At 39.0% G+C, this 16,883-nt stretch overlaps 1 protein-coding gene across 1 annotated transcript in view; it reads right to left on the reverse strand.

The window, feature by feature from the left end:
- Positions 1-16,548, reverse strand: part of PDE3B (phosphodiesterase 3B) — a 168,940-nt gene extending 152,392 nt beyond the window's left edge. Inside the window, exon 1 of the mRNA XM_082341422.1 lies at positions 15,436-16,548. Within this exon, the coding sequence (XP_082197548.1) occupies positions 15,436-16,422 (987 nt within the window). The 5' untranslated portion in view covers positions 16,423-16,548. The remainder of the gene's footprint in view (positions 1-15,435) is intronic.
- Positions 16,549-16,883: the final 335 nt, after the last annotated feature.

Raw genomic sequence — 16,883 nt, forward strand, 5'->3', positions numbered from 1 at the left:
ACGAGGCATGTGGGATCTTAGCTCCCTGACCAGGAATCAAACCAGCACCCCCTGCATTGGAAGGCAAAGTCTTAACCACTGGACCACCAGGGAAGTCACCTTAATCACTTTTAAACTCATCACTTGCATCTTTTCTTTGTTGTCCTAATACTGAACAATCCGCTGGAAGAATTTTCCCCATATTATCCCTTATGCACAGGCTTTTTACTCAATACAGGTTGCAAAAGGAGTTTCAGGACAATAAAAAGGGATTGCTTGAAAGATCTAAATTTCAGTTAACCTTACCATTGATTTTATTTATTTATTTTTTAAAGGGTTTGTGTTTTCTTTTTGATAAATTTGTTTATTTTATTTTTGGCTGCGTTGGGTCTTCACTGCTGCTCGCGGTCTTTCTCTAGTTGCAACGAGTGGGGGCTACTCTTAGTTGCAGTGCGCGGGCTTCTCTTTGTTTTGGAGCACGGGCTCTAGGCTCGCAGGCTCTAGAGCACAGGCTCAGTAGCTGCGGCGCACAGGCTTAGTTGCTCCACGGCATGTGGGATCTTCCTGGACCAGGGCTCGAACCCATGTCCCCTGCATTGACAGGCAGATTCTTAACCACTGTGCCACCAGGGAAGCCCACCATTAATTTTAGAGTAATTTGGCATGAAGTACCAAGCAATTCAAGAATGAAAATTTTAACTATAATAACAGCACTAATATTGCATGGCAACCTTACCAGGTGCCAGACACTGTTTCAAGAACTTTACAGGTTATTAACTCATTTAATCCTCACATCAGTGAGACAGATGCTATTTTACCCCCAGTTTACACCTGGGGAAGCTGAGGTACAGAGAAGTTAAACAACTTGCCTAGTATCCTGTATGTGGCGGAGATGCCATTGAAACTCTGAAGCAGTCTGGCTTCACCATTGTGCAACACAGCTTATTGTTGACGAGAATACCAAAGACAGTAGGGAATTGAGACCCATCTCCACCTAGAGTTCTTTCCTTTTCTCAAGGTCAGCATGGAACTATCAAGAGTAAATACAATATTAGATAACCATTGTCAACTCCAAAATATACTATGAGAAATACAAAACAGAAATGTTTGACCATTGTTGTCAGGGAGGTTACATCCCATTTAGAGATAGCAAGTATACACATGAGAAAACATGCATTAATCAATAAAACCAAGCTCTTTGTCATTTCTCCCAAACCAGGTCCTTTCCCCATACTCCCTATGTTGGCTAACGATACCACTAACCTTTCAAGCACCCAGACCTGAAATATCTTCAGACCTCTCTTCATATGAAAATATTTATACCACTCTGTCTCTCCACTCCTAGTATTCTCACTATAGACAGAAGATTCTCACATCATCTCACTATTTTAATTTTTCCTTCCAAGGCAAAAGCTATTTTTTTTCTAGTTTTAGTTCTAGATTGTTCTCCCCTCACAAATTAGGCACTGTTAGTAATGTTTCAGAACATCAAGGCTACTTAATTTTACCTATATATTTACTATCATTCCTTCTTGATTTAAGTTCTTCCTTCTGCCTAAAGTATGCATACTTTTGCTGGTAAAAAACTCTCAGTTTTTGCTGGTCTGAAATGGTTTTAATATGTTCTCTTTCTAGAAAGTTTTGCTGGACATTGGTTTCTACTTTGACAGTTATTTTCCCTCAGCACATGACAAATGACAGTCAACTGTTTTCTGGCTTCCATTCTTCCTATTAATAAGTCACCTTTCAGTGTAACTGCCGTTCATTTTTTTGGTAGGTAACTTCTTTTTTCTCTCTGCCTTCTTTTAGAACTTCTCGTGTGTGTGCGTGTGTTTGTGCATGTGTGTGTGTTCTGAATTTTGCAATGATGGAATCTAAGGGTGGATTTCTTTTTCTTTAATCTGCTTGGGATTCAGTGGGCTTTCTGGATATCAGTTGGTATTTTTCATCAGTTCTGTAAAGTTCTATTTTACAGCCATTATCTCCTCAAATATTGCCTGTTTTCCCTTTTATTATTTCCTTTTGGAACTTCAGTTAAATTCATGTTAAACTTTTTTCTTTACTCTCCAACTTTTTCGATCCCTCTTTCTTAACTTCCATCTCTTTTTCTCTCTGCAAAACATTACGGACAATTTCTTTGGATCTACATTCTGGTTCGCAGATTCTGTCTCTCAACTGCTATTTAATATGTGCATCAGGTTTTAAATCTGTGGTTATTTTTTCATCTTTAGAAGTTCTATTTTTCAAATCTGCATGATTATTCTTTTAATTCTCTGTTCCCCAACCATTTTCCCAAGCTTCTATTTCATTTCTTTAAGCATATTAAACATATTTTTTATATCTGATAAATAATAGCTCCAAGCTCTGAAGCCTTTGTGGGTTTCTTCTGCTGTGTACTTTTTGCTGCAGCTTCTCCTTCATAGTGCCTTGTTTCTGCGCAAGTTTTGTGGATTTTTGACTATGCACTGCTCAATATCCTTGGAATTTTATCTGTGGGAATCATTTGAGGCCCTAGAGAATTTGAATTTACCTCTATCAGTCACCTGGGACCACTTTACATTTTCACTTGAGGTTTCTGAGTCCACATATGTAGCATTAATTTAGATAAAAAACTAAATGAGTACTCTATGATTTCAATTATATGACATTCTGGAAAAGGCAAAAGTATGGAGAAAGTAAAAAGATCAGTGGCTGCCAAGGGTGGGGATGAGGTAAGGGATGAATATGCAGAGTACAAAGGATTTTTAGGGCAGTGAATACTTTGTATTTATTTTCCATAATGATGGATACATATCATTATACATTTATCTAAACCCATAAAATGCACAAGATCAAGAGTGAAACATAAGGTAAACTATGACTTTGGGTGATTATGATGTAGGTTCATCAGTCTTAACAAATGTAACAGTCGGGGGTGGGGGGGGATGCTGACAATGGAAGAGGCTATAGCCATGTCAGGGGCAAAGTGTATATGGAGAATCTGTACCTTCCTCTCAATTTTGCTATGAACTTTAAACTGCTCTAAAAAATTAAGTCTAAAAAAAAAAAAAAATTAAGTCTTATTTTTTTAAAAATTTAACTAAATGAGGACCTAAAGATTCCACACGAAAAAAATATTAGAATAGATAAATTCAGGTAAGCTGCAGGATACAAAAACAACACATATAAATCAGTTGCATTTTCAAACACTAACAATGAAATATTAAAAAACGAAACTAAGAAACAATCCCATTTACAATAGCATCAGAAAGAATACTTAGGAATAAACTTAACCAAAGAGATGAAAGACTTGTACACTGAAAACTACAAAACACTGCTGAAAGAAATTAAAACACAAATAAATAGAAAGACCTACCATGTTAATGAATTGTAAGACTTACTATTGCTAAGATGTAAATACTACTCAAGGCAATCTATGGATTCAATGTAATTCCTATTAGAATTCCAAAGATGATTCCGCTAAGTGAAACAAGTCAGTCACAAAAGATAAATACAAATGATTCCACTTGTATGAAGTATCTAAAGTAGTCAAATTCATAGAAACAGAATGTAGAATGGCAGTTACCAGGTGCTGGGAGGAGGGGGAATGGAGAGTTATTGTTTAATGGTTATGGAGTTTTAGTTTGGGAAGATAAAAAAAAGTTCTAGAGTTGGATGGTGGTGATGGTTGCACAACAATATGAATGTACTTAATGCCACTAAACTGTACAGTTAAAATGGCCAAAATGGTCAATTTTATGTTATTTATATTTTACCACAATTTAAAACAAACAAACAAAAACTCTATGAGGGCCCTCTTGTGGTTATACATTCCCAGGGAAGATTTATTTTCTCTCTCCCCCAACTCCCTGTGCCAAGGTCAAGACACGCATCCCACCTCCATGGTCATATTTATTTCTCACTTACCCTTACACTGGAAGAGTGACACTTTGGGGTCTCTGCTTTATGCAGTTTTCCTATTAGATTTCTGACTCTGGACAGACCCTAGGTTTTATCTCTTGAGCCTAGCCATACCTAACAGAAGCAAATGTTCAAGGTCTCTAAGGACGGTCAGAAACCGTCAAATGAAAGCTGGTTTTAATGTCTGCTTACCTCTTGGGATTCCTACTGAAGGGGAGCAGAATGTGCTACCCCAGAATATGTCACTCCGGCATATAACTTACTTTGAATTAAAGCTTACTTGAGAAACAGTGGTGAAGAACACTCTGACCCTCCTTTGTTCCCCCACTCCCCAAAAGCAGGAGATAAATCTCCCATGTGAAAGGTACCCGTCCCAGTACCAGGAGGGTGGAAGGCATCCTTATCACCAGAGATAGGGAATTTAGGGCCAAGAATGCTTGGCCCTAACAAACCTTATTACTTCTTCACCAGTTCACTACCCCAAGCCCGAACTCCTTTGTCTCGTCAGTTCTTCACAAATTTATTGTTTCTTTGTCTTAAAGGTATAAAAGATTCCTGCTTTGGTTACTTCTTGGAGCCTCATTTTTTTATGGGGCTCCCATATACAAAATTAAATTTGTTTTTCCCCTGTTAATTTGTCTTAAATCAATTTAATTACTAGCCCAAACAAAGACCCTAGAAGGGAAGAAGGGAACATTTTTTTCTCCCCCACACTACTTTCACTTCTTTTTTTTTGGAATCTGAAATTTTTCTTACTCAGTGATTCCTTTCAAAAGATACATTCTAAAATGCTTAAACCTGTAGTTTAGTTGTTTCAATTGGGAGAGCTCTTAGGGGCTTGTTATACACTGAAAATGGCATTTAGCATATTATGGTATTTTCTGTGTGCTAGCTGAGTGATGTGGGGCTAGTCAATTCACCTTTCTACCTTAGTTTCCAGCTGCACAGCAGGATTTCAATACTTATTTCACAGAGTTGTTGAGACTAGCACATAGCGAGCACTTGGTAATTATACCTTATAAGAATCCCTTTTTTCTAATCCTGGGTTACATTTCTTTATTATTTATATTATTTTTACCACTGATACTGACATTTCTGATAGAGAATTTAAGCATCTTTTTTGGTTGTTAGTATTGATTGGGGGCTGAAGGTAAACAGTTTGCTTGATTGGACTCTCTATTTTCTGTGACTTTATAGTCTCTCAGTTGATAAGAAGTACTCTTATTCCAAACATATTTACAGTAAGGTGGAGATTATGTTGGAATAACTTTGAAAAATTCTTTCTAAGGTCATAGAAGTAAAATTTTTAAATTCATTTTTTATACATTTTATATCAGTAAGAAACTTTTCTTGAAGATTAAAGCTCAATTGTTATGTACTTTCTGAAGGCTTTCTGACTCTCCTCCTGGAGAGAGTTAGCTGTTCCTTCCCTAAAGCTCCCATGTACCTTATATATACCTCTGCTGTATCACTTACCACACTGAATTGTAATTATTTATTTACATTTTTTTATCTCAATTAGAGTGTGATCTCCTTGCAATATAGACCCTGTGACTGTCATCTTAGTATCTCTCTAGGGGCTGGCACATATAAAAGGCAACTTGTAAATATATATTAATGCTGATCAAATTTTTCATTACTTTCTTACACTGACTCTTTAAACATATGACATGTGCTCTCTTTCATGTATCCTTTTTCTGTCCCTCTGATAAGTAATTCCATCCAATTTGTAAAGTTCTATTCTCCATACACTTACCCACAAACTGTGGGTGGGGGGGTTGAAAAAAACACCAGGAAAGTGAGATTTTTTAATACTCTGTCCAGTTACTGACAGGTCAATAAGATAAAAAGTCAATAAGGACACAGAAGGTATGAAAAGGACATTTTACACCTTTTATCTACCAGACAGCTAACAAACTGTTGTATTTTTTCAAGCAAACAGAACACTTATGAAAACTGATCATATGTTAGGCCACATTCTTTGCCCAAAGGCACTTAAGTCAGAAATCAACAACAATAACTGGAAAACCTGCATATGATTAGAATTTCTTTTTCTAAACAACTGTCAGTCAAAAGGGAAATCAAAATGAAAATTAGAAAATTCTTCAGACTGCACAATAACCATACTATACATCCAAACTTGTGACATTCAACTAAAGCAACATTTAGAGAGAAATGTATAATCTTAAACTCATATGCTGGAAAAGCTCAAAGTTAATGGGCTTAGCATCTCAATTACAAAGTTAAAAAAGGAACAAGAGGGAACTCCCTGGCGGTCCAGTGGTTAGGACTCTGGGCTCTCACTGCCGAGGGCCAGGGTTCAATCCTTGGTAAAGGAACTAAGAACTAAGATTCCCACAAGCTGTGTGGCATGGCCAAAAAAAAAAAAAGGGAACAAGAAAATAAACTCAAAGAAAGAAAAAAAAGAAATAATAAAAGTAAGAGCTGATATGTAGGAAACAAGTACCAACTTATGGTTACCAAGGGGGAACTGCAGGGGAGGGGGGGATAAATAGGGAGATTAGGATTGACATATACATACTACTATATATAAAATAGATAATAAGAACCTACTGGGGGCTTCCCTGGTGGCGCAGTGGTTGAGAATCTGCCTGCCAACGCAGGGGACACGGGTTCGAGCCCTGGTCTGGGAAGATCCCACATGCCGCGGAGCAACTAGGCCGTGAGCCACAACTACTGAGCCTGCGCGTCTGGAGCCTGTGCTCCGCAACAAGACAGGCCGCGACAGTGAGAGGCCCGCGCACCGCGATGAAGAGTGGCCCCCGCTCGCCACAACTAGAGAAACCCCTCGCACAGAAAAGAAGACCCAACACAGCCAAAAAAAGAAAAAAAGAACCTACTGTATAGCACAGTGAACTCTACTCAACACTCTGTAATGACCTACATGGGAATAGAATCTAAAAAAGAGTGGATATATGTTTATGTATAACTGATTCACTTTGCTGTACAGCAGAAACTAACACAACATTGTAATTCAACTATACTCCAATAAAAATTAACATATAAAAAAAAGAAAACAAGTACCAATCCAAAAAGCTGGTTTTTTGAAGAGATTAAAAAACAAATAAACTGGGACTTCCCTGGTGGTCCAGTGGTTAAGACTCCACGTTTCCAATGCAGGGGGCGCTGGTTCCATCCCTGATCAGGGAACTAAGATCCCGAATGCCACGTGGCATGACCAGAAAAACCCAAAAAAGAAAAAAACAAACTTCTAGCCAGGTTGATTAAGAAACAAAGAAAAATGATACAAATGATGGACGGAATGAAAAAGAAGACAAAAATGCAGATGCTGAACAAATTAAATAAATAGATAATAAAAAGATATTACAGATAATAAAAAGATATTACAAAGAAAATAAATTTGAAAAGTTATACTAAATAAATTTGTAGAAAAATGCAACTTAAAATTTTCAATCAAAATCAAATTCTCCTCTAAACTGTTCAAAAGATTTAAGGCAATGGCAATCAAAATCCCAATATGAATTTCTGTAGAATTTGACAAACTTATTCTAAAATTTATATTGAAAAGCAAAGCTCCAAAAATAACTGACAAACTCTTGAAGAAAAACAGTAAGATGAGGGGACTTACTGTATATTGTCTCATTATAAAGCTATTATAATTACAACAGTGTAGCATTAACACAGGGCACATAAACTTAGTGAAGCATGACAGAGAAGCCAGATACAGGCTCACACACACCCTGAAATTTCACATTTGACAGAGGCAGCACTGAGAATAAACTTTTCAGTGAATTGTGCTGACATAACTGGATATACATACGGGTAAAAAATGAGATTCGATCTCTGTATCACATTCTACATGGAAATCAATTCTAGGTGGATAAAAACCATTTGAAAGGCAAAACTTTAAAACTTTGAAAAGATAATATAAGAGTTTATTTTATAACTTCCAATAGGGAAGAGTTTTATAAACAAGACATGGAGAGTCTCACACCATTAAAGGAAAAGATTGGTAAATTTGATAATATTAAAATTAAGAATCTCAGTTATCAAAAGACACCATGAAAACTGGAAGAAGATATTTGCAACCCAAATAACCAATAAAGGATTAATGTCCAAAATATATAAAGAACTCATGAACCAATAAAAAACAAACCACTGAATTTTTAATTTATTTTTTTTTGATGTGGACCATTTTTAAAGTCTTTATTGAATTTGTTACAATATTGCTTCTGTTTTATGTCTTTGGTTTTTTGGCCATGAGGTATGTGGGATCTTAGTTCCCTGACCAGGGATGGACCCTGCACCCCCTGCATTGGAAGTATTAACCACTGGACTGCCAGAGAAGTCCCCAAACCACTGAATTTTTAAAAGGGCAAAAGACATGAACAGGTAATCCCTGAATAAGAAATGCAATCCATAAACATAAACACTATTCAGCCTTATTAGTAATTAGAAAAATGCAAATTAAAATCACAAAGAAATACATTTCACACTCACGGGAGTAACAAAAATTAAAGTTCTTAAATAGGAATCATTGGTTCAAGGGCATTCTTATTCACTGCTAGCAGAATATAAATTGTGCAACCATTCTGAAAAACAACTCAACTTCCCAGAGTGTCTCAGTTTTCTACTGCTACTTGTATGGGTTAAAGTGTGTCCCTAAAAAAAAGATATACTGAAGTCCTAACCCTCAGTACCTTAGAATGTGACTTCATTGGAAATTAGGTCTTTACAGAGGTAATTAGATTAAAATGAGGTGATTAGGGTGGGCACTAGTCCAATATGACTGGGGTATTTATAAAAAGGGTAAATTGAGACACAAAGACAGGCACAGAGAGAAGACTATATGAAGAGACATGGAGACAGTGCCATGTGAAGATGAAGGCAGAGATGGGGTGACACATCTAAAAGCCAAAAAATGCCAAAGGTTGCCAGTAAACCACCAGAAGCTAGGAGACAGGCATGGAACAGATTCCGCTTCAGAGTGCTCGGAAGGAACCAACCCTGGGGACAGTCTGATCCGGACTTGTAGACTCCAGAACTGTGAGACAATAAATTTCTGCTGTTTAAGCCACCCAATTTGTAGTACTTTGTCACAGCAACCCATGTCAACTGTTACAGCAGTTAATGCAAACTAATACATTCCTGTAACAAATTACCACAAACTCAGTCACATAAAACAACACACATTTAACATCTTACAGTTCTGTGGGTCAGAAGTCTGACAAAGGTCTCACTGAGCTAAAATCAAGGTATTGGAAGGGCTTTGTTACTTTCAAGGACTATAAGGAAAAATGCATTTCCTTGTCTTTTCCAGCTTCTAGAGGCTGCCTGCTTTCATTGGCTCCTGGCCTTCTCCCATTGTGAAAGCCAAAGGTGGACTGAGTGAGTGTTTCTCACATTATATTACTCTAATCCTACTTCCATTGTCACTTCTCCTTCTCTGATCTCTTCTGTCTCCCTCTTCCACGTTTTAAAGACCCTGTGACACTGGGTCTACTTAGATAATCCTGGATACCTGGATAATCTCCCCATCTGAAGGTCCTTAACTTAATCCCACCTGCAAAGTCTCTTTTGCCAGGCAGGATAACATACCCACAAATTCCAGAAATTAGAACATGGACATCTTTACGGTACCATTATTCTGCCTATCATACATAGTAAAGTTGAATATGAGCATACCTTGCAGCTCAGCAATTCTACTTCTAGATGTGTGCATGCCCCTAGGAGACATTTACAAAAAATTTCATAGCAGCATTGTGCTTAATAGCAAACAACTGAAAACCACCCACAGGTCCATGAACAGTGGAATGGATAAATTTTATTATGTTCATACAATGAAACACTATACAGCATTGAAAAAAATGAACCACATCTATCCACATCAACATGAATGAATCTCAAACGTCAAGAAAAAAAAAAAGTTACAGAAGAATTCATACAGCATGATTCTATTTACTTAAAGTTCATAAGCAGACAATACTGACAACATATTATTTAGATTATTTAGTAATATGTTCAGGGGAGTTACAACGATAAGCAAGGGAATGAATAGCAAAAAGAAAAAAATCAAGATAGATGTGTTGTCTCTGGGGCAGAGAGAAGGGGATGCAAAAGAGGTTATACAAAGGAAATGAGTGGTAAGTACCTGACATTTCTCTTTTTTTGTTTTCTTTTCTTCCTTAAACCATATAAAAATATACATATGTACATTCTTTTATGTATGGCATTTCTCATTAACAAATTTAAATACCAACTAAATAAATTTAAAATATACTGAAAGCAAGTTATACGAAATGTAAGGAAGCAGTCAAACAATGTACTCTATCTGATGGAGGAGGGAAAATCTATAAAGATAAGATAACCTTCCAGGTCAGTCAATACTGGAGAAAAAGTTCTAGGTTGTAAAAGAAAAAGTGGGAAACAATCCTCTTCCCCAAGTTCTAAGAACAGGTTTCTAACAATCTCTTAAATAAACATTAATCAGTTTGTAAATAATAAGGTGAACAATTATAAACTATTATAATTATAATAAACTTAATAATAAAAATACAATAAAATAAATATTATATATATAATTAAACAAATAAATATAATAAAAATAAATAATTATTATTATAGACCATAATTATAATTGTTTATACACAATTATATACAGTTATAAACTGTCAGGAACTACCCACAGACAGAACCCAGCTCTACTAAAGTTTTGCTTGGCTAACAGGGTTGTTCAGTTTGTTTTATTTAAACTGAAAGCCCTTAGGCAAAGTAGGCAACAGTTCACTTCCATTCTTCCTTACCTCCCCTCCTCCCCCAACGTATAACATAAATAGGCTATGTGGCTGGCCTCTTAAGGCACCTGAGTTTCAGACCAGCTGCATCCTGACAAGTCACCCTGAAATAATGATATCAGGTACCAAGTTTATCTTCAAGGTCATCATGAACTATGTGATTTCAAGAGTACCTCCTACCTCTCACTCCCCTCTCTCCCACCACCACCCTCAACCGCTTTTACTCAGGGATATTGTTTATCACATAATTAGAGATAGCTGGCAAATTAAGAACAGCCTTGGAAAACTATGACTGCAGGTGCATATGCTCTTAACGGAAAGTACAGGTGAACTAGGAGTCAAGACCTAGGTTCTAGTCCCTGTATCCCAAAACCTCGTGGCATAACCTAGAGACAATATTCTTCTCTCTCTGGAGTTGAATTTTTTTCCTTTCTATAAAATGAGCAGATTTCAATTAGATAAACTCCAAATCTCTTCTATTTCTTCTATATCTATACAAACATATTTATGTTGAAATAAACTTTTTCAGCAAGTACAGATTCTTCCTGCTTTGCGTGGGGTATAAGAAGGCAGGAGAATGCGCTAGGGAAACAGGCTGACTTGGTAACTGAAAGGGGAGCAGGAAAGAGAATCAGAGAAGCGCCTACCACTGAGGAGGATTAAAAAATCAGAGGACAATGAAAACAAACATCACGAAACTATACTAAAACCAAAGTTTTACTTATGGTTGGCCTTATTTACCTTCCACTCACTGTGGGAAAACAAACTATGGAGATGTTACTATTTCATGTGGTATAATGAAAATATTCTATCACACATCATCACATCACTGCTTGACACAATTTGTCAACTTTTATTTTTAAACCCGGCCAACTCTGCTAGGATGGAGTTTTGTTCTCAGCTTATACATTAATCTGAGCATCACTGTAGTGTCTAAACGCTTCTTAATCTTATATATTTAAAGGAGATTTCAACCAGTGTGAATGGTAAAATCAAAAGAAAAAAGTCTACACGTCAGTAACAATAAGCAGTCCTCAAATAGCTAGAGCGGTGGATGGATGTGGGGAGGTGTTCCGTGACTCCTAACGGCTTTCACCAACAACAAAACAAGGCTAAGAGCAGGTTATTAAGACTTTGCAAGCAAGGGTCAAGGGCATGAACTTTATTTTGTGGACAATGAAAAGCCGTTAGAGATCTTTAAAACAGAGCGAGTGATTTGATCAAATCTGTGTTTTTGAAAGATAACTCTGATGGCAAGGGTACATACAATATTTACAAAATAAAGCATAAAAATATTACGTAGGCTGATGTTTCACTACAAAATATTAACATGAAATTAGAATAAAACACTCACTCATTAAATTTCACAAATTCCACAGTATTCTTTAAAAAATTCATAGTGGGTTATGCCTTGCAGATTCCTTAGGGGAATAAATAATCACTTAAACTTTAAAATCTTTTTAAAAAGGCTTCATACTACATGCGTATCCTTTTTTAAACAAAATTAACACTTTAAATAATATTTATGGGTTTTAAGGCCACAGAATTTTTAAATATTTACCTAACCATTTAGAAAGCACTCAGCATTTTAGGTATAGAAAAATATCTCACACACAGACTTATGCCTTTATTTAAAAAACCTTGTATTTACCTTTATAAAAAACCCTGTATATACCTAGCCTATCACACACAAAATGATCTGGTTGACAGCCGAAATTTGCATTGTAGAATGTATAATTAAAATGACATAGAAACGTAGCTTGTTAAATTCTGGCCAAAGCATCTTATGTATATGTAAAAAAAAAATTTTTTTTACTTCCTATTAGTCTCAGCTGATTCTTCACAAATATACTACAAACTTAGTGCTTCTTTCCATTAACCCACCAAGGTAGAACACAGTCAGCAGTAACTAAACTTTAAACCTAATTATGAAAAATCATACGTTTTACAAACATATGCCACTATTTTTCAATACAGTATCTAATATAACATCCCAAATGTTAAAAATTACTTTGAATCTACTCTCACACAATTAAAAACATTTATATTAATATGAGTTTTCAATTGTTTTTCAAAGATGTTAATAAAAACGTTTAAATTCTTAAGGAAATGAAAGCGTAATAATTTTATCAATCCACAAATGAAAGTCCACATATACGTGTTAAAAGTTCTTTCTCTTCAAATAATACAGAATATTTGTTCATACTTCCCAGTTATCACACCTTGGAAAATATAGGCTAGCAATATCAACATTAAACATTTAAGTAAAACTTCGAGATCTATAAACTTTTGAAGTTTTAGTCATACATTTATTTATACCTTACAAAAAGTGTAAACTAACTAAAAGAAATGAATTCTAGAATTGGAAGGTGGTATAGAATTCACCTACTGGATCCCCTGATTTGACAGGATACTCAGACTCGGAAAGGCTCACCAACTTTTCCAATAAGACGGCAGGGCCAAGACTTTACCCTTGAACCTCTATGAATCCAGGAGACTTTCCCCTGTATCAGCTTCTACCCAAAACCGTTAGTCTCCCTTCACTTTCTGAAACAAGAGAGTGACTTTACAATTATCACATACAAAGTTTAGCACTTTGAAAATTAGAAAATCTCTCAATCTTTTACTTTCATAAAAGTATTGGTTTCCACTTAATTTCTTTCATATAACATACATCCAAACAAAACCACAGATCCACTGTTAAACTTCAGGAAAAAGCATAAGTAAAAATTTTTATTACAGTCTCTGCCAAGTTAAAAATATCTAGTAGTCTCTAGTATTGCCGAAAGAGTATTACGTTATGACACTGAACATTAACCATGTATAAACCCTTGAACTATTAGCATATATTTAAGACCCCCCTCCACCAAGAAAATGCTCCTATTCATAGTGGAATGTGAATAAGGGTTTTCTGCACTAATAAAATATGCCCTTTTTAAAAGCACAAATTTTAAAAGCACAATATTTTCCTCTAATACAAATAACAAAGCTACCTAGCATAACAATGCCGCACCTAGTTAACGGTTGAAAAAAGGTTGCTGTGATGGAAAGAGCACCAGACCAGGATCAAGTAGACCAGGAATTTTCAATTTGTAAGATAACACCCATAATTCACTAGGCCAATATATTGCAATTAAGTTACGTTAAACTGTCACGCTGCTAAGCTCAGGAAAATTGTCTACAAATGTGATGAAACTGTGCTAAAACACTTTCCTGGTGTTAAAAAACGCAATATATTTGCAAATAGTCAAATGTCAAACGCTATCCCAGTCTATGAAAATAGCTGATATGACTCTGCTCTACAGTGAATCTTCTCCTGACAATTTTTCTCTTGATACACATTATTCTGAGCATTGTCTATTATCGCTGGCAGTAAACTGAGAAAACAAAAGCCATGATATTTTTTGAACAATTTTTTTCAAGCATTTGGCCAAATAACTACAGACCACAAAGCAGCCTCTGAAAACACTTTTCAGGGAGCAAGGTGTTGTCTCTTTGAGCACTACGGATAGTGTAACAGCTTGTAAATTATATTGAAGAGCAAACAGCATCAGATGTAGTAAGAATAAGAAACTTCTGTTTCAAATATATTGGGTCCCTGGTGTAAAGCATATCACTAATCAAAAAGTCTGAAAACCAATAGTACAGACTCCTACTCTCCTACTTAAGGAAAACCTCTACATTCATCCTTTTAGTTGCTTAGAAGATATCATTGAAAACTGAAAAATCTAGGTTCAAATCCCAGCAATACCACTTACTAGATGTGTGAAGTTGGGTAATCTCTATAAGCCTCAATTTGCTCATCTCTAACTCGAGGTTAATGTCACCTACCATACAGAGTCCTTGTGAGGGTTTAAGACAGTGTAAGTATTTTGCACTTAGTAAATGCTCTGTGAACAGTAGCTATACTTGATGAGTTTCCTAGTGATGTAGAACAGGTGAGATTTCCCTAGGCTATACAAAAATAGAAACTCTTTCCCTAATGATGATGTCCATTCCTTTAAAACACAAAAGCATATAAACCTACAGGAAAAGAAATTGTACAAATGCTTTCGGCATATTTCCAAACATTACTAAGTTTAAAGGTTAAATTGTTACAACATTCTCCTAATTATGCAACAAACACACAGGACCATGAGTTAGTCTGTAAAAGATTATATTAGCCTACACTGCTGAAATTTGGGGTGGAGTCTGGGGGAGAAATCTCTTATAATTATCCCCAACAGTCTTTTCATCTAAATTAACAAGTCTGTTCCAAAACTCATCACTGTTTTCTCTTTTTATTATGAGATCTCAGATTTGTCCTCTCAATTATCAAGAATAATGAAACCACACTGATTAAAATTCATATATATATATATTTTTTTTCCCCACTCATTCTAATGGCTGTACGCTATCTTTGGGGAGACATCACCATTATAACAGCAACAGATAAATGTCACCAAAAAGCTACACATCAGACTATGCCAAAGTGGGAGTAGTCAATCTATTATACTTCAAATAACTCACTTCATTCTTCTGAGAACGCATCTATTACATTAACAAACTCTTTAAAAAGTGCAATATGCTCAGTCTGCTATTTCATTTCTATTCAAAGATAAATGGTACTTATGCATTTTTTTAAAGCTTCCTGTATTTTAGGAATATCTTTCCAGAATAAAACTTGTCTTTTTTTCACCCTGGAAGTAAACATGCTTTCAAACACGCTAATTCAACTCGGGAACTGAAGCGATAAAACCGCCCTCCCTTCCTTACCAAACTTTGCTTTCTGGTAACATACCTGTTCTCTCGAAATGCAAGGCAGTGAAGGTCTCCTGAACATTTTGCAACTGCCATAGTAACTGGCTGAAGTTTCTCCGAACGACACGCAGCTGGACCTCCTCCGGGGTCTGATCACAGGCACTTTTTCCTCGGCGGTACTGGACAACCGAGGATGATGGGGAGCCTCCCTGATTTGGAAGAAGTGATCCAGCCCCAGGGCCAGCAGGCAGCCGACGCCCCCCACCAGGCAGGACAGCAGCGGCCGGAGGGCTGGAGGCAGCGCCCCGAGGCTGGCGAAGGACACCCACCAGACGAAGCCGGAGAAGAGCAGCACCAGGATGCTGTGCCGGAGCCTCCCCGGCTGCGCGAGCGTCAGCAAGCCCACGCAGCTCAGCACCAAGAACAGCCTGCCGGCCACCGCCGGGGGCGTGTGCGGGGCCCGGGCCCCGGCGTCTCCGTCCCCACAAGACCAAGACCCCCACTGCCCCACCAAGAAGTCCCCCAGGTAACAGCAGGCGGGCAGCGCCAGCAGCCACCAGGAGCCGCCGCCGTTCCGGCCCGGCCCGGGGTCCCGCTTGGTCCGGGTCAGGAAGCAGGTGAGGAAGAAGAAGGCACAGGCGATGCTGAAGAGGGGGCTGAGGCTGTGCGAGCAGACGCTCAGCAGGGTCCGCAGCCGGGCGGCCCCGACAGCCCAGCGCTCGGGCCCCGAGCCGAGCAGCAGGGCGAGGACAAAGGCGGCCAGGGCGCCCAGCGAGAGGCGCGCCCGGGAGAAGGGAGAGCCGCGCCGCGGCTGCTGGGGGGAGGCCGGCGGCGGCGGCGGCGGCAGCAACAGCTCCACGTTGCAGAAGCGGCAGAGGTGGAAGAAGAAGCCGCGCGGGGGGTCCTGCCGCAGGGGGCTCACGGAGCCCTTCACGTAGCCGTTCCTCAGACTCTCGAGGGGCGAGCCGGCCCCGTCCGGCGGCTGCGGGTACCGCATGGCTTTGGCGTCTCGCTCGTCCCTCCTCATGGCCGGGACGCGGGGTGGCCGCGGGGGCTCGGCACGCCCCGCTCGGACCGCAGCGGCAGCTCGCGCTCCTTCCCGCCTGGCCCCCGCGCTCGAGGAGCCCCCGGCTCGGCAGCGCGTCAGGGCTGCGCCCGCCGCCGTGGCCCAGGGTCCCCGCCGCGCGGGCGGAGGAGCGGCGGGGTCCGCGACATGCTGGCTGAGGAGAGGGGCGGAAGGGGCTTCTGCCTGGGACCGCTGCGGCAGGACCCCCTCCTTTTCCCTCGGGCACTTCTCGGGACTGGAGCCTCAGTGTCGCCTCCCAGCTCCCGCGGGCTGCAACAGTTACCTCACGGCTTTAGCCTAGTCCGTTGGGCGCGCGATCGGCTGGCGGGCGCTCCTCCCCCGCGGCCGCCCGGGCCGGGCGCGCGCCCCGCCCGCCGCCAGCCGCTCGCGCGCGCCCGCACCCCGGCCAGTCCCGCCGCCAC

The sequence above is a fragment of the Balaenoptera borealis genome, assembly GCF_965194805.1.
Source record: "Balaenoptera borealis genome assembly, chromosome: 11".
Taxonomy (NCBI): Eukaryota; Metazoa; Chordata; class Mammalia; order Artiodactyla; family Balaenopteridae; genus Balaenoptera; species Balaenoptera borealis.